Below are 18,476 nucleotides of genomic sequence, written 5' to 3' on the forward strand. Positions count from 1 at the left end.
TCCTGACCCGGGACTAAAGGACCCCCTTTAGTCCCGGATGCTTGCTTCCGGGTGGGGAACCGGGACTAGAGGGGGTTCCCCACCGGGAGTAAAGACCGTCTCTGTACCAGTGTCTATATCTATACCTAATAATAAAAAGGTAAAATTTTAGCCTACCTTTTTTGGTTTTAGTCCAACCATATTTTTTGTCCATCCACCTAACGTAACTGGAAAGAAAAGAAAATCTTTCATCCAACTAAGAGATTGACTCGGTCTATCATGAATACTTATTAGACTAGGAAAACTATATCTTTCGACCATCACAGTTTTTTATCCGCATCAGAGTCTGGTTTGGTCTAAATCTTTTTTTTAATCCTTTTTGTTTCATGTCCGATTGCTCCATCTTCCGGGCTGGGCCTAAGAAGGTGCCACCCCATCCGGCAAATGTTAGAAGTCTATTAATGAAAACAAGGATGGCAAATGTTAAATCGTCCCCATCCTTGTTTTCATTAATAAGCCCATTAGCCTGTGATTGCTACAATTACCAAGGACAATACCAAAAATAGCATCAATACAAATTAAGTTGTCATGGCCGTTGCAATCGTGTAGCAAGTTGAAGCGAATAGATCGAATGTTTGATAGCTTCTTTCCCCGTTGCAATGCACAAGCATGTTTGCTAATAAAGATAAAGATAAAGATGAGTTGAACTGTTGAAGGGGTTCTTGTACAATGGAGACGATGACAGTATCCTAGCTAGTGGACTTGGGATTCAAGCCGCTTGTCTTTCCATCACTGGAGCGCCGCCGATGTGGAGCAACCTACTATAGCGATGTCACCGCGCGCCGTAGATGGGGTATATGTTGACGTGCTTCACCTCGCCAGTTGTATGCCAGCGTTCCATGCATTAGAGGAAGGTTTGGCCCCACTCTTAGGACTATATTTCCTTAATATGCTAAGCTTTTTGCTCGCCGCCGCCATCACGTCGATCTTCATCACCGAGCCACAAACGAACGTTGGTTATTTGGGAATGTTTTGTACGGAGAGGAGTGAGGGTGGTCTAGTGGAGGAGGACGTGGCAGCGGTGATGGAGGAGCAGGGGCTCTTAGGGATGCAAGCAACACACGTTGGCACATCAACGATGGCAACACTCGGGACGAAGCATCTGGTTGCCCTAGGCCATTGAAGGCGCTATGTCGAGTGGGGAAGAGGGATGAGCAAGGAGCGGCTGATGACTGACGGTGGAGGACGTGACCGATTTATGGGCAGATCATGGCGGACCGGCATGAAGCTCTGAACTAAGGGGTGGCCATGGAGCAAGTGCAGGTGGCCGGGGATGGGTGAGATCGAAGGAGATTTAAAGACGGAACGAGAGGAGCCAATGGGTACACAGTCATGCTGCACGGTACCCCTACCGGACGGAGTTGTGACGTTGTGAACTTGGCCTTTTGAATAGCTGAACACGTGGAAAGATTAGAAGGTAAGTTTCATGGTGCATATTTCTTGTAAAGATAAAGATTGTATCGATTTCTGTTTGCACTAATCTTTTTTGTGCTCGATTAGTTATCGGCATCCTTAAGTACCGTTTTTTTGTCCTCGCCCTGTCGCCCGTATACCAAAAATAAGTAGATTTTGAAGAGCATCTCTAGTAATGCTACCTAAATCAGGCCCACTACTTTTCGATTTGGATGGCCATCGCCTCGCACCATGGCTGAAGCTAAGCTTGCCCGTGCCCATCTGTCGGCTCCGGCTCCTACTGCAGCGACGACGCTATACTCCAAGAGAAAGAGACGGGGGTCGTTGATCTCGGGGAAGATGGGAGCCGCCCAGGAAGGAGTCTCCTCGCCGGCTTCGGGGCTCCTCCTCCTCCGCGTTAGATCGAGCGCTCGTCCACTGCGTTGTCGGTTCGGGCATGCGAAAGGTGCTCGTCAAGGGAAGATGAGGAGAGGAGGAAGAAGAATTTGACATGTGGGGCCCGCGCGTCAGTGAAAAAGGAGATGGGCTGCAACGAAATATATGTATTCATATACGGTGTTACTGGGCCCAAGTTGTCTCTATACGTATTCCGTAGCATTCATGTGAGTAGCGTAAAACTATAATAGTCCGCTTCAAAATAATAAACTATAATGGTGTTTTTCCAAACTTTGAAATTTGCAATAGTATCGATAAAAAAACCTAGAAGGTGGGGCTTTGCTTTTGGCCTCGCCCTCGCCCTCGCTCTCCCCGTTTCCGCCCTTACTTCTCCTGTTCCCGCCCTCGTCTCCCGTTTTCCCGCCCTTACATCTCCCGTTTCCTCCCTTACTTCTCCCGTTTCCGCCCTCGCCCCCGCCTTTCGCCAAGCAATCGCATCACACTGGCCCACTCCCGCCGCTGAGCCCCACTTTCCCCGCGCCCCCTCGCATATATAATCCTGGCATGTCATCTCCCCAAAACGGCCAAACCCACGCCACGCACACAAAACACAGGAATCGTAGAAGATCAAAATCTTCCCGAGAGAGATGGCGAGCTCCGCTGAGGGCGGGCGTGCGCTGGCGGTCCTCGGTCAGGGCGAGATTGCCGCGGTGGCTGTCTCCGACCAGGGAGAGCGTGCGGCGGTGGCTATCTCCGGCCAGGGCGAGCGTGCGGCGGTGGCGGTCTACGGCCAGGGCGAGCGTGACGCGGTGGCGGTCTCCGGAGAGGGCGGGCGTGCGGCGGCGGCGGCGGTCTCCGGCCAGGGCGAGCATGAGGCGGCGGCGGTCTCCTACTTGGGCGAGCGTGAGGCGGCGGCGGTCTCCGGCCAGGGCGGGCGTGCGGCGGCCGCTGTCTCCGGTGTCGGCGAGGCGGCAGCCTCCGGCAAGCGCAAGCAGTGCGACTGCGACTACATCCCGGACTACCCATGCACGGAGCGTCTCCGTTGGCGCCGGCTCCTTGCGTACCTCCGGGACAACTGCTACGACCAGATCTACCATGTGTATGCCCTCAATCTCAACCCCCAACACACCCACCCACCAAAAATCCTCGTGCGAATGAATGCGTATGAGTGTATGACTGATCGATCCTCTGGTTAACATCGCAGGGCCAAAAATAAGTTGCGTGTGATCTTCGACGTCGAGGACCTGGTGAAGCGGATCAAGGCAGGCCAGCTCGAGGAGGCGTGTGACCACGTCAGGACCTTCGCACCCATCTGGGAATTGAGCAGCCGCGCTGAGCTCCTCACGCTCTTCCTCCATTACCTCATGGCCATCCACAGATTCGCCGACGGCGACACAGCCAAGGAAGGTGTCGTCCGCGACTGGTTCATAAAGTTGTACAGGCATCGTGCTGCGCTCTCTAAGTGTCCTTGCCTCGTCGCCCTTGTTACCGATGTCCTCTCCCTTCGCACACTTTATGTCAGGTAATACCCTACGCTTCTCTCTTACATCTAGCTTGTGGCTTGTGCTGCTGCATCGATCTATATGAGTATATGTAATGTGATGAGCGATCGAACGAATGTCCTGTATATATATGCTTGCTGCAGGAACACTCTGGACTGGCAACTCGTCAGGAACAAGGCAGCGGAGCTGGTCGAGCAGATGGTTTCTGAGATGCCTGAGCTCAAGGAGATGACGCGTTACCCGCTCGCCCAGAACGAGCTGTACGACGTAATGCCCATTAGGTGCAGGTGCGTGCGTGTGTGTGTGCGCGCGCGCGTGCAGGTGCGTGCGTGTGTGCGCGCGCGCGCGCGCCAGGGCAGGGTTTACAATTTCGGCGAAATATCGCCGAAATTTCCGAAATATCGCTTTTTTCATTAAGGTCCGAAATTGTTTTGTATCGGTCAAAATTTTTCGGTTAAATTCATCTTTCACTCTAAAATTACACCAAACCACACTAAAATGACCCTCCATATCATCTAGTCTTATCAAAGTCTTAAATTTCTTCAAATCTATTTAATTTTCCACTCACACATTGGACGGCACTGGTATATGCAGCTCGCCCACCGTCAGCACACTGTATTACCGCGGTTCTACTTCTGTGATATATTATGTTATTTCGTCGATGTTATATAAATTTACGATGGACGATGGATTATAGAGTTTTTCTAGTGAAATGATGCCAAATTTGTTTAAAACTCAATTTAAATTTATTTAAATTTGAACCGATATTTCCGAAATTTCCGAAATTTCGTATTTATCGCTGGGGACCGAAATTTTTTTCTTACCGGTATTGTAAACCCTGCGCCAGGGTGCAATAAGCTTCGTTCTCCACTGCATAATGTCATTCAACCAACTGTCTGACTGCTGCCTTTGTGATCTAATCTTTGCTAGCTTCCGTCCAAGGCGTCAAGTGAAGAAAGTAGGCAGCAAGAAGCAAGCAACAGATGTTGCAAAGGTCTATCTTGAGATGAAGAAGAGGTACATCATGCACATTGATTGAAAGAGTTCTAGCTGAAACCCTGCACTGTGTAGTTGTTTTCTCTGCTTATTTTATATACACAGATCTGTGCTACATATATGCTGGTTTGTGCAGGTTGGTTCCTTCAGCTCAGATGGACTGTCATGATTATTCAGGTATTATAATGTTATGGGATACCTCTGAGTAGGAGCATCACCTTTTTTAGCATCACACACCAACTGTAGGACATGTTTAATTTGTGATATACAGCTGTGCTGATTAACAACCGACATTTTCAACAGCAATTTCACCAAGGACATTGGGAGTGCTGCTGATACAACTATTTGGTACGTGCATCTAGTTTGCTATCTGTCTCTGCCTTTAGCTCGATCACTTGCCAAACCAAGTATATGTCCCCATGTTGTATTTTGCTGAAGAATGATGCTATGTTTTGGTTGCATAAAACACCCTTTTATGCAAATGATTCTGTTTGATCTTCCAAGCTTGCACGCTTGCGTTGCTAGATACAATGTTCTATTTTGTGGCAAAATCACTTGAAATTCGTTTGCTTGTGATGACTAGAAAACTAATGCGATCTTCAGAGTTAGCTGAAAGCATGTATACTAGATTATTGGATCTTCAATGCCTGAAAACTGGCCTAACTTGAACTGCCCCAACTGTATCACAAAGTCCCGTTTGCAAAACCACTTCTTTTGGCGATTGACTGGAAAGCTCATTAAATATTCAGAAAAAGTTTTGCGAGCTGGTCAGCGCAAGGTGCTCAAACAAGGCCATCCATCTGAATATTTATCCAGAGGAGGTAATATAGTATTTTCTGCTATTAAAAACAAGTTCCAGCTTCAGATTTGCTCATATTGTTGTTTCTCTGCAGTTCTTACACAATTGCTGATATTGTTGTTTCTCTGCAGTGTTTACACTCAAGACTGCGCACGACTGTAAATCCATACCTGGCCACAGGCCACATGATGATGGAAAAAGGACATCGTCCTGAACATGCATCCAACCAGGGTAAACATGCACTGTATTTTCTAAATTTCAAAATTAAGCTGCATCTATTAGAGTTGATCTGAACGGGGGAAGACCCGCACCCATTACTTATTAGATATGTTCCTGTGGCAAGCTTCTGGTCCATCGATTTATTCTTGTCTTAATAGTTTATCTCTTATAATATTCAGAAAAGTTTTTTCAAGCTGTTCAGCCTATGATGCTCAATCAAGGCCATAGACCTGAATATTTTTCCAGAGGAGGTAATATTGTAATTTCTGCCGTTAAAAACAAGCTCCGCCCTCGATTGCTGATATTGTTACTTGCCTGCAGTCTTTCCATTTGAGGCTTTGCATGCTTATAAATCTATAGCTGAGCGCATGAAGATAGAACAAGGACATGGGCCTGAACATGCATCCAACCAAGGTAAAGATGCATTGTGTTTTATACAGTAATTAAGCTGCATCTTCTAACTGCAGGACTGATTCAAATGCGGTGTGTGATCCCCCACCTGCACCTTTGGTCCCTGAAATGATTACTCCCTCCGTTCCAAATTATAAGTTGATTTGACTTTTTTTTTGGTACATTCATTATACTCATCTAGATATAATAATATGTCTAGATACATAGCAAAATGGATGAACAAAACAAGTCAAAATGACTTACTAATTCTTAATAACTGTGGAAAGCTACTGTAAATGTTGCTATCGAGTCATTGTCTTATGGTTTACTGTTTTTGGCAGCCATGAAACGCCCGAGGTTTCTGGAGTCTCACCGAGACACTATCCATCAAGGAAATGCTTTAAAGAGGCTACACATAACTGGGAATTTCGAAGTAAGTCCTTTTAGATACTGTTTTGTGTGCTCATCAGTAGACTGCAATGGCAAATATGTAAAGCTATATTCGAAGTTCCATCTGTATTCTGTGTAATTATTTGATCGATGCATTTTGCTTTGAGTTGCATTATTTGTATTCAGTAATTGCATAAATGTGTTGTGCTACTCTATCATGAGAGAAAAAACCCTTTTCTTTGCATATGTAATTTGGACTATACGATGAGCCAAGACACATTTATAATGCTAAATAGTATTGATTATGATCCCTACTGTTAGTCAATAACATCAATAGTAGAAGCATAAGCACTAGATCCCTACTGCATGAGTTTTGGACACTCTGAGAGCACACTGGACAGGACAATTAGTTTGATGTGGCTTAATTTAGGTAACAGCATGATTTAAGCACTAAAGTTTTCGTTCCCCATTGTTTGCATTTAGTTGTACTCCATCTATTCTAAATTATAACACAATTTGACTTTTCTAGATACATAGTTTTTTTTACTAGTGTATATCTAAATGCATAGCAAAACTTACAAATCTAGAAAAAAAAAATCTTATAATTTGGAATGGAGGGAGTAGCATGTATGGTTCAAGAGTTTTATGTACTTTTATTACTGTAAGCCCTTCTAAAACATCTCTCCTCACTACGTTTATACCATTCTTTTTTCTTGCCATTCAGGATCTGAAGCACGGCCTTGGCGTGTAACAGCTGGGTGTGGTGGCCAGCTCCAAGTAGTTTGTTGCTACATACTCTTTCCTAGCTAGCACCACTCAGGACTTGTAAGCGTGACTGACCCCAAGGGGCTTAAACAATCATTGTAATATCCTCTTTACTCGTTTCGTGCTTTAAAACCCTTAACCTCGTACCGGTTTCGTACTAGTCTTATTATTTGGTGGAGACTGCCTTCTGAATACTTGATTGAATCGGCCTCTTGAAAGTTTGGAGTGTTTTCTTTTTTTTCTTTTTCTTTTTGGTGGAGGGGGGTTGACTTGGGTAGCACTGCTCCGGTGCTCTGCGCTAGAGATGGTGATGAAGGAAGAAGGAAAAGGATGACACCTAGGTCTCACATATCACAGTCTCGATGAATTTGTAGGGTTTGATTTGGGTACAACTGCTGGAGTAAACAATAAAAAAAGGTATTATTAAAATAGATGGCTATTCAAATTGAAAAGTAGGATGCCCTCTTAGAAATCTACTTATTTTTAGTATACCGGTGACCAAGCGAGTATTCAGGCCAGTCTTAGTGGAAGTTTCATATAAGTTTTACTCAGGCCAGTCTTAGTGGAAGTTTCATATAAGTTTTATTTGCATTAAATAGGCTGTCATATAGATATTTTTGTTGACATGACAGTTTATTTAAAAAGAGAAGAAATGAGTGTCATTTAGATAAAAAATCTCTTGATATGATTACCAACTCTTTATGAAACTTTGCATCAAGGGATGAGGTTTCATTCAAATTTCGTTTCATTCTATATGACATGACAGTCTTGGAAACAACAACGCCATAAACTACTCATTGGGACTGTCCTAAAGGAACTTTTGGAGAAAATGAAACATGAGCTCCAAGCTCCTTATTGTTTTGTTCCTTGTGCTTTTTCTACATTGCTTCTAAAGCCCACATTCATAAACTTTCTTCTGTCTTGAAATCTTGTAGGGTTAAAAGCGTTAGCATATTTCGTTCATATGTTTTTTTATTCCTGTGTTCTGTTTCAAAGAGGCCTTAATGGTATTTCCAGTCTCGAATTACCTCTTTGAATTTCCACGTGTCCAAAAGAGAAATTTGAACCCCTTGGACTCGTGCGTTACGGCCGTTTCCCTGCAAATTCTCTCGGCCAAATAATAGGGTGCCGTGTATGTGTTTCTCGAGATATTCATATCACTTTTCCCAAAAAGAAGAAGAAGAGATATTCATATCACTGTACATCAGTACATGGCCAAGGCCAAAGACAAATTGAATTCATGCTTTGACTTTTGGATTTCTTTTTACTGCAAATTTGTCGCCCGTGGGCCGTGGTGAGATGGCGAATGGCGAACTGAGAGGCGAGGGATCATCCTAGACGTCAAGCTCAGAGATCGCGTACGTGTGTTGGTAGTAGTGGACGGCGAGGATCGCGCCTCCTCAAAAAAAAAAAACCAAACCTGCTTCTTGCTTGGCGCTATAAAGAAATGGCTCGAGGCTTCCGAGCTACTTGGGCTCGGCTCGTCGCAGGCTCGATCCAAGCCCGACTCTCCAAGAGACAGAGCCAGAGCCAGAGCTGCGCGACGGACCCCGGACCCCGTGTCAGGTAATCAGGTCAGGTTCACCGGTAGCGGCTCGGCTACTCGCTCGAGCTCGGCTCGTTGGCAGCCCTTACCTGCCTCCCCTCCGGGTTCCCCTGCTGGTGGTGGGGGGCATCTAACCCGGCGCCGCCGAACCCTTCCTTTCACCCGGCTTCGCCCCGCCGTAGTCATCCTCCTCTCCTCCGGATCCTCCACTGACGGCCACTGTTCCTCTCTCGCTCGAGCGGGCTTGGGGATCTGTCCGTCCCGGTGAGTAGCGATCTCTTCCTTCCCGCTTGACTGGGGACCGGATTCCTTTGTTGGAGGCACGAGATTGGTTCCGTTCCTGGTCAAATTTAGATTTATTGTTTTGGTGCGGATTTGTGTGGCACCGTAGTGTTTGTTTGTTGCCACTAATGTTTCAATCCGCCCATCCATGCGTGGCCATGTTAGTGTTAGAGATTGTAGTATTTCACAAAATACTTTCGTGCCCAACTGAATTCCACCCCCTCTTTGCTGCCCCTTTTGTTTTGTGACACATTTTGCGTATTCTGGTGTCAGGGGTCTTTTTCTGCGGGAAGATGGCAAACATTCGTGCACTTCTGGTCGGGTAAGTTTTTTTAGATGATCGATGCTGCTGACGAATTTATGCAGATTTTGATGCTTTTCGAGACAGCTATTTGACCATGTGTAATGTTGACCACCCACAGCTTGTCGCGGGCAGGTTCCTTAGCAGAGGCAGGCAGATTGTATACTTCACCTCAAGGGATTGTTTGGTTTTCTACTGTTGTGTTAGTTGTTTGTCACTACATGGACTCATGCTGGCACAAATTTTAACTCTAAGGACAACTGTTAAATTGTGAATGTGGACCGACACTTGTGTAGTTTATTTACTTGCAATTGAAGATTGTTGGAATAAAAAGTATGATTTCTTTCCAGGCCATCACTTCTAGCATCTCTGGGCGCACATTACAAGGTGGGCCCAAAACACTAATCCTTTTCATCATCCATTAAAATTGCTAACTGCATACTTATGTAGCGTCCTTATTGCAGATCCCCATGCCAGCCCGCTGGTTCTCATCTACAGGTATAACCACATGTCTGATATTGTTAATTTGACATCAGAGATAAACATACAGAAGATTATTCCGTAACTTATGAACTTCATTCTGTACCTTTGATGCTGTGCAAGTCTTCGAACTCATCTACCTGTGGTTTGGAATCAACAGAAGATGTGTACTTAGATTGCTAGCTTAAATCTCGTGTACTTGTCAACTTATATATGATTTACTATGTTCCTTTTGTTCTGCAATGTAATTTACTGGACAAAGGAAAGAACCTCATGCAGTCACCTATGCCATTATGCAGTATTGTGTGCTGCAATAACAATTGATTTCTACAAAATTAACCCATTCAAGAGAAATGTCGTAAGCAAGATCCTGTTCTGTGAACATATTGCGCTGATGAATCACATCCATTTGTACCTCATTTCTTGTAATTTTTTCATATTTATTACAACTAAATTATCACATCTGTTAATTTGTGCTTATCTTTTTTTTTTTTTCAGGGCTTCCTCCACATCTGGTGGTTGGAATGCCAGCACTATCTCCTACTATGGTAAAATCTTTAAGCATTTATCTTAGTAATACATTGATACATGCTGTTTGCCTTGTGTCTTTCACTCTTTTGTATTTCTGCATGGTATTCTGACACAGTTTTCATTAGAATCAAGGTAACATCGCGAAATGGAGAAAACAGGAAGGAGACAACGTTATGCTTCTGCTAACTGTTAATTTTTTAGTTCAACAAGAATATCCTATTTCCAGCTTAGGGTTTCCTACGTTTTTCATTTAGTTCTGAGAACAGTATCATTAAACTTTATGTTGTTTGCAGATTGAGGTTGGTGATGTGATATGTGAGATAGAAACTGATAAAGCCACTCTTGAGTTTGAAAGCCTTGAAGAGGGGTAATGCCCTTGGCGAAGTTTCTAAGATGTTATTTGTAATGTTTCAATCACTTTGATTATTGTGATGTTACATTCCCAAGTTTGCATTTTCTATCATGATGTTGTAATCTCATGAATAGATTCTTTTCATTAGAACCCCATTCATGGACGAAACACGTGTTAATGCTCCAGGAACAGAAACTGGCACTGCTAGATTAAGGGCCTGTTTGGTTCCTAGGACTAGGGACTACACCAGGACCATTAGTCCCAATTAGCTCCTCTTGAGAGGCTAGTGGATTAGGGACTACTAGTCCTTCTTTTAGTCCCTATGTTTGGTAATTTAGGAACTAAATGGGACTAAAATTTAGTCTCTAATCCCTAGTCTCTGGGGAACCAAACAGGGCCTAAATAATTATGGTTTCAGTTTTTTTTCTTTAGTATTGTAGGATCCCAGCTGGCTGTCCACACATTCATGTAATCTATGTTTATCAATTTTTTCTTCTTTTATTCATCATTTCTTATCACGAATGTTTTTGTATCCTGCACACACCTTTTGTGTTTACCCTTACCCCTTTAATTCTTCAGGTATCTGGCCAAGATTTTAGCACCTGAAGGTTCTAAAGATGTTCAGGTTGGACAACCCATTGCTGTCACGGTATAGCTCCATTATTGATTGTTTTATGTTCGACGATTTGATTCACCGCTTCGACGCTTTCCGCTCTGAGTTTGACGGTCTCGGTGCCCGCCTGGATCGGCGCTTCACCGAGACGGAGGCCGTCCGCTCCGAGCACGACTCCACCATCGATCGCTGCCTCGACTCCTTGGAGCAGTTCGCCTCCGCCCAGTACACCGCCGCCATCGTCGTCGACAACTAGGGCGGCCACTTCTCCGAACGCGTCAGCGAGCTGGAGGGGCGCGTCCATGATCTGGAGATGGTGAGCTACGTCGAGATCCAGGACGAGCGCGACGAGTGGGTCACCGCCCTCGAGTCCGCCTAGAGGCGTTCGCAGCCTGGTGTCCTCGGATCGAGTGCTCCCTCTTCACCATTCGATCGGAGGTGGATCGGTTGTCCAAGCTCTAGGATCGATCCAGCGTTGCTCCTAACGATGGATCTCCCGAGCCCAAGGGTATTCTGGAGTTGGTCGCCGGGCGAGCACCTGCCGGAGCAACGACCGACTGGCCCAGTGTGCACGACGTGGCCTCACCAACACGGGATCCGGGGTATGGTTCGGTCACGACCATAGCCCCGTTCTCGGCCAATGGTACGTTACCCGCTCCCAATCCTCCTCCGTCGTTACAGTTCCATTCTCCTCCTCCCCCACCACCATATCCTCCCCCTCCGCCACCGCTTACGTACCCTCCTCAGCCTCCCCCACCACTGCCGAACCCATCCCGCCTCCATACTACCCGCTACTTCCGTTTCCACCACCGCAATATTCTCCCAATTCCATACCCAATTCACATCAGCCTAATTATTTTCCCCACCACGCCAATCCCAATTTAGGCCAACTCCCTAAGATGTTTCCTCAATTTGATGGGGATAATCCTAAGCTGTGGCTGTCCCGTGCTCGTTCCCATTTCAAAATGTACTCGGTTCATCCAGCGATCTGTGTTCGCGTGGCCACTCACCATTTCACCCATGCCGTAGCTCGCTGGCTTCAGTCTGTCGAGTCTGAATTTCAGAACATATCCTGGGAGTCATTCTCTAACCTCATCCATGAGAAGCCGTGATCAGCATGAGCTGCTCTTACGCCAGCTTTTCCACATTAAACACACCTCCACCATTTCTGATTACATCGAACAGTTCACTAATCTTTTTGAACAGCTCAAAGCCTATAATCCTAACCCTGATAAACTCTACTTTACTACTCTCTTCGTTGATGGTTTACGCGAAGACATTCGGTCTGTTGTTATGGTTGCTCGTCCCCAAAACCTCGATACTGCTTGTACTCTCGCCTTGTTACAGGAAGAGGCGCTGGACCAAGGTATCCACAAGGAATTCAAGTGCTCGGAAGCGTCACCGTTCGCTCGCACGGCAACAATCAAGGGTGCTCTTTCCTTGCCTCTTCCACCCAGGCGTCCCCAAGTTGTTCTTGATCTAGTTGCTGAGAAGCGAGTACCAAACAAGTCTACTTCCATCGATGACAAGCTATCCACACTACGAATTTACCGTCGAGCTCGTGGACTCTGTGTTCGCTACGGCGACAAGTGGGCTCCAGGCCATCGGTGTGCGCCAGTTCCACAAGTTCATGCACTTCAAGAAGTCTGGGACCTGTGTTTCGAGGCATTCCAGGAAGCTACCGATAGTCCTCTCCAAGATGCTAAACAACCCACCGATGTTCAGGCTTTCATGATGTTATCCTCTGTTGTGGCCTCTAGTTCTGCTGCTCCCAGAACAATGCAATTTGAAGGATCACTGCTGGGCCATGACGTCATCATTTTGGTGGATTCCAGAAGCAGCCATTCCTTCTTGAGTTCCTGCCTTGCAACCGGTCTGCCAAACCTGAGGCCTCTTCCTAAACCAATGACAGTAAGAGTGGCTGATGGGGGCTCTATTCTCTGCTCTACCGAAGTTAGATGCGCTGAATGATCAGTTCAAGGCTACAGTTTCCACTCTACTCTGCGCATCTGCAGTTGGGCTCCTATGACATGATTGTCGGTATGGATTGGTTAGAGGCCTTCTCACCTATGAGGGTTGATTGGCAACACAAGTGGATGGGCATTCCTTATGGCCAGCACCATGTTGTCCTTCAGGGCCTGTTGCCGGATTCAGATCAGCATTCTATCATGCAACTTTGTCACATTGCTGCTTCCGCACCTTCACCAGCACCACCTGAGCTTCCTCTAGCCATCTAGCATCTCATTGAAGAATTTGAGCTGTTCCAAGAACCGTCTGAACTACCACCTCGCCGTCAATGTGACCATCAGATCCCCTTGGTTCCTAGTGCTCCTCCAGTTGCTATCCGTCAGTACCGTTACAAGTCGGCGCTCAAGGATGAGATTGAAAAACAAGTCTCCAAGATGCTGCAGTCAGGCATGGTACAGCCGAGCTCGAGTGCCTTCTCTTCCCCGGTGCTCTTGGTCCGCAAGAAAGATGGTACATGGTGGTTCTGTGTTGACTACAGGATGCTCAACGCCTTGACTGTCAAGAGTAAATTTTCTATTCTAGTAGCTGTTGACAAAATATGGTCGGCAGTCTATTTAGGGGTATGCCCAAGGTAGTAGATTATCGGCAGACAGGTGCGCAAGCTACGAACGAGATGGTGACGCAAGACAGACACGAGGTTTTATCTAGGTTCGGTCGCTGTGAAGGCGTAATACCTACGTCCTGCGTCTGATTGTATTGCTGTATGTAAATGAGATGATTTTCGAGAGGGGTCCCCTGCCCGTCTTATATAGTCTGGGGGCAGGGTTATAGATCTGGAAACTAATCCCAACCAGTTACAATTGCCATAGGTGGTCGGATAAGGATTCCTATTCTAACCGACCAGGATCTTGCTTGATCTCCAAGTCTGCCTTGATTCCTTGCGCGGGACTCCGAGCAGATCGGCTGGGCCGCACGTCGTCTTCTAGTGGGCCGGACCCCCTGGTCCGGGCCGGCCCAAACCTAGCCGTAAGGGTATAGGGGTTAATACCCCCACAGCTAGTCCCCGAGCGCCTTGTATCCTTCGAGTAGCGCCGTCTTAAGCTTGCCAGAAGGATGTAAGGGGCTCAAAATAAAATTTGAAAAATATTTCCTTCAAAGTGTGCCCACTTTGACTCTGAGTTGAAAAGAGACACGGTCGTCCTTGTAGAATCAGAGGCGTTTGAACCATCAGAACGAGCACATTCACCGCAAGGTGAAGTGTGCCCACGTAGTCCCCGAGCCTGGTAGTAGGTGACGTAGGCACGTGGTGCCAGGGTCTAAAAGAGTCTTGTTAATTAGATACAGCATGCACCATCAGGTGCATCGTACCGATGTAGTTCCCGAGCTTGCTGGAAGGAGAAGTATGAGCCTTGTAGCAAGGTCTAAAGGAGAAAAAATATCCCAACTGTATGCGAGTCGCCAGTCGCATGTAGTCAGGACGTGAAGTCCCTGAGCTATGGTCGGAGAGTGGTCGAGGCAGTCCCCGAGCACAGGTCGAGGAGCGAGCGACGAAGTCCCCGAGCTGTGGTCAGAGAGTGATCGAGGCAGTCCCCGAGCGTAGGTCGAGAAGTGAGCGACAAAGTCCTCGAGATATGGTCAGAGAGTGATCGAGGCAGTCCCTGGGCGTAGGTCGAGAAGCGAGCGACGAAGTCCCCGAGCTATGGTCAGAGAGTGATCGAGGCAGTCCCCGAGCACAGGTCGAGGAGCGAGCGACGAAGTCCCCGAGCTGTGGTCAGAGAGTGATCGAGGCAGTCCCCGAGCACAGGTCGAGGAGCGAGCGACGAAGTCCCCGAGCTGTGGTCAGAGAGTGATCGAGGCAGTCCCCGAGCATAGGTCGAGGAGCGAGCGACGAAGTCCTCGAGCTGTGGTCAGAGAGTGATCGAGGCAGCCCCGAGCGTAGGTCGAGAAGCGAGCGACGAAGTCCTCGAGCTTTGGTCAGAGAGCGAGCGAGGCAGTCCCCGAGCACAGGTCGAGGAGCGAGCGACGAAGTCCCCGAGCTGTGGTCAGAGAGTGATCGAGGCAGTCCCCGAGCATAGGTCGAGGAGCGAGCGACGAAGTCCCCGAGCTGTGTTCAGAGAGTGATCGAGGCAGTCCCCGAGCGTAGGTTGAGAAGCGAGTGACGAAGTCCCCATGCGTAGCTCGAAATTCCTGTAATATAAATATGTAGAATGGTAGTACATGATGTACAAAATAATAAATAATGGAGAAAAAAACAGCGGTGAAGAAATAGCGTATGACGCTCAGCAGTCATTTGCAAATGAGCATGATGTGATAAAGCAGTTGGTACTTTGTAAACATCGGTGTTAAAGTGAAGTTTGTGTTTATACTTAATATAAACCGCCCAACCAGTTAGTGTGCAGTTGAGTCTCCAGCCCTAGCTAGCCCATTAACCATAACGTGGGGTGCGGAGCCCGTGCACGTGTAGGAAGAACAAAGCGTTGCTAAGGAGCCGCTATCGACCACCCATAACGCAGAGGGCAGACGCTCGTGCACGTGTAGGGAGGAGCCGGAGACAGGGCCATTTCTGGAGACATCTAGCGTCAACATGACTGGTCGAGGATTTGCATTAAGTATAGCTGTATGTTATATTTAAGATGGTATACATGGACAAACGTTATTTGAAGAATAATCATGACAAGGATGTTGTGGAGAAATGTCGTAATGAAAATTATATTAAATATAAATATTAGAAGTGTACTTATCTTTGGATAGAAATCTGGTCGAGGGCGATAAAGTTGTCCGGTCCTCGTGCTTTTTGGCCTGTTGTGACGGTGGTCATGGTTGTCATAGCGCCGTTCTTCGTGGCGATCATCATTGCGACATGGTCTGGTGGTCGAGGTGGTCGGAGCTCGGCGGAGCCGCTCGGGACGTGGTCGACGTGGTCCATGGTCGATGTGGTCGGAGCTCGGCGGAGCCGCTCGAGACGTGGTCGACGTGGTCGGAGCCGCTCGGGACGTGGTCGACGTGGCTGCTCGATCAGTTCGGTGGTCGGAGGGCATGTACCTAGTTCCATCGCATGGGGAGGCAAAAGCCCTCGGGCATGTCCAGCCGAGGTCGGGCGCAGTCGGAGATCTTCCTTGCTTGCGTGAAGGTTATGGAGTAGCCTGATGGCGGTTTTGTAGATTGTATGTGGTCTTCATATTTGTAGTCGGAGAAGCACACGGAGTCCTTCCAGGTTGTCGCTGTACATTGTGTATGAATACATACATAACACGAACACCCATAGTTGGCCCACTTGCTTGTACTCCGTCTTCTTGCATGGCTGCTTGATGTCATCTTCATCGTGCATGTAATGGCAAGCCATCATGAAAATCTGGTGTCGTAGCTCCATGTGGATGCCGCATGGAGACCAAAAAAACCAGATGCTTGAGTCGAAATGGGACCATCTACGCCACCGGGCCAGATCGAGATCGATCCGATCGACTCTTGTGATATGTCATAGATGTTAGGGCTACTGCTTGTCTTAGTGAACCGTTACTTCTTGATATTCCTCAATCTGAACCATGTTGACGAAGTCGTGTGGCTTTGGCCGAGGTCGATGTATAAAACATAGATCCGAGCGGCGTTGTATATTGTACGCGTAGTTGGAAGCAGTGTTTCGTAGGTCGTAGGGCTGGGCCTGGTAATTCTCCATCAAGGCTTCGCACTCGGAGAGCCGGAGACCCGTTGCGGGGGCTGGTCGGCGACGAACGGAGCGCCCTTCAGGAGTAGACGTGATCACGAGATCCGTACCGAGTCGTGCAGGACGACTGGCCCGAGCTGGTCGGGTAGATCTGTTGTGGGTAGTGGTTACCTGCTCGGTAGGTTGATTTTGAATCGAATCTACCAGAGCTAGGGTTTCAACAAGCTTGGTGCCGGCCTGATCGATGGAGTCGAGTAGGTCGGTGTTGTCGATATGCCTCCCTTTGTAGCGAGGAAGCGAACGACGGGTTGTCGGCGTGGCTGAAGACGATGCTGGTGTGGCCGGAGCTAGATCCAACGTGGTCGGAGCCATAGCCGATGCTGGTGAAGCAGTGGTCGACGCAGATTGGATCTGCGCCTCCTCCATGGTCATGACGATGAAGTTGTCGGAGCCAGTGGTCCAGGTGATCTGGCCGATGGTGAACGTGAGGCCGTTTGGCGTAGCCATGGAGCCGGGGATGATGACCATCTTGTTTGTCTTGGGAGCAGTACGCACACCCCCTACCTGGCACGCCACTGTCGACGAAATATGGTCGGCAGTCTACCTAGGGTTATGCCCAAGGTAGTAGATTATCGGCAGACAGGTGCGCAAGCTACGAACTAGATGGTGATGCAAGACAGACACAAGGTTTTATCTAGGTTCGGCCGCCGTGAAGGCGTAATACCTACGTCCTGCGTCTGATTGTATTGCTGTATGTAAATGAGATGATTTTCGAGAGGGATCCCCTGCCCGCCTTATATAGTCTGGGGGCAGGGTTATAGATCTGGAAACTAATCCCAACCAGTTATAATTGCCATAGGTGGTCGGATAAGGATTCCTATTCTAACCGACCAGGATCTTGCTTGATCTCCAAGTCTGCCTTGATTCTTTGCGCGGGACTCCGAGCAGATCGGCTGGGCCGCGCGTCGTCTTCTAGTGGGCCGGACCCCCTGGTCCGGGCCGGCCCAAACCTAGCCATAAGGGTATAGGGGTTAATACCCCCGCAGTAGTGGATGAGCTGTTGGACGAGTTGGCCCACACCCGCTGGTTTTCTTGCTTGGATCTCCGGGCAGGCTTTAATCAGATTCGTCTGGCACCCGGTGAAGAACATAAAACAGCCTTCCAAACACATTGGGGGTCAATTTGAGTTTACTGTCATGGCCTTCGGATTGACCGGCGCCCCAAATACCTTCCAAGGCGCCATGAACACCACTGTCTACCCTCTGTTGCGTAAGTGTGCTCTGGTTTTCTTCGACGACATTCTTGTGTATAGCCGTACTCTCGAAGGCCACATTCAGCACCTTCGCTAGGTTTTTACCCTGTTAGCAAGAGACCAGTGGAAAGTTAAGATCTCCAAATGTCGTTTTGCCCAGCAGTCCATTTCATACCTTGGACACATTGTCAGCCATAATGGCGTGTCTATAGACCCCAGCAAGATCGAGTCTGTCCAGTAGTGGCCTCAACCACAGAATATCAAAGAGCTCCGCAGCTTCTTGGGGTTAGCCGGCTACTACCGTAAGTTCGTGAAGCACTTTGCTACATTGGCAAGACCTCTGACTGATCTTCTCAAGAAGGGATCTATCTTCATTTGGACTCCATCTCACCAAGCTGCTATGGATGCTTTGAAGTCTGCCCTTGTTTCAGCTCTGGTGCTCGCCCTTCTGGACTTTAGTAAGCCATTTCAGCTGTAGACTGATGCTAGCGACTTGGGTGTTGGAGCAGTCCTGTTACAAGATGGCCACCCACTTGCATTTGTTAGCAAAGCACTGGCCCCCTGAACTAGAGCTCTGTCTACTTATGAAAAGGAGTTCCTGG

The 18,476-nt window shown here is 47.7% G+C and overlaps 2 protein-coding genes across 7 annotated transcripts; both read left to right on the forward strand.

Annotated features, from left to right (window-relative positions):
• Positions 1-2,444: 2,444 nt before the first annotated feature.
• Positions 2,445-6,969, forward strand: LOC136534725 (uncharacterized). The gene is made up of 12 exons (XM_066527110.1): positions 2,445-2,926; positions 3,032-3,349; positions 3,473-3,616; positions 4,260-4,346; positions 4,462-4,502; positions 4,629-4,673; positions 5,075-5,146; positions 5,256-5,355; positions 5,523-5,594; positions 5,665-5,757; positions 6,075-6,166; positions 6,848-6,969. Exons 1-8 carry the CDS (start codon positions 2,475-2,477, stop codon positions 5,336-5,338), a joined length of 1,242 nt encoding a protein of 413 aa, XP_066383207.1. The 5' UTR covers positions 2,445-2,474; the 3' UTR covers positions 5,339-5,355; positions 5,523-5,594; positions 5,665-5,757; positions 6,075-6,166; positions 6,848-6,969.
• A 1,588-nt stretch (positions 6,970-8,557) lies between these two features.
• On the forward strand, positions 8,558-11,063 carry LOC136534728 (dihydrolipoyllysine-residue acetyltransferase component 1 of pyruvate dehydrogenase complex, mitochondrial-like). Of its 6 annotated transcripts, none has more exons than XM_066527112.1 (8): positions 8,558-8,698; positions 8,990-9,038; positions 9,368-9,404; positions 9,482-9,515; positions 9,996-10,045; positions 10,154-10,198; positions 10,322-10,395; positions 10,960-11,063. In XM_066527112.1, the coding sequence occupies exons 2-8, from the start codon at positions 9,010-9,012 to the stop codon at positions 11,033-11,035; spliced, it is 345 nt and encodes a 114-aa protein (XP_066383209.1). In that variant the 5' UTR covers positions 8,558-8,698; positions 8,990-9,009; the 3' UTR covers positions 11,036-11,063. The 6 variants fall into 6 exon arrangements, 3 of the variants coding, with proteins under 3 accessions (XP_066383209.1, XP_066383211.1, XP_066383210.1); XM_066527113.1 differs by having other exon boundaries at positions 8,564-8,698; positions 9,139-9,404; positions 10,161-10,198; XM_066527114.1 differs by lacking the exon at positions 10,154-10,198.
• Positions 11,064-18,476: the final 7,413 nt, after the last annotated feature.

This window comes from Miscanthus floridulus, unplaced genomic scaffold, assembly GCF_019320115.1.
Source record: "Miscanthus floridulus cultivar M001 unplaced genomic scaffold, ASM1932011v1 os_2219_2, whole genome shotgun sequence".
Lineage (NCBI taxonomy): Eukaryota > Viridiplantae > Streptophyta > Magnoliopsida > Poales > Poaceae > Miscanthus > Miscanthus floridulus.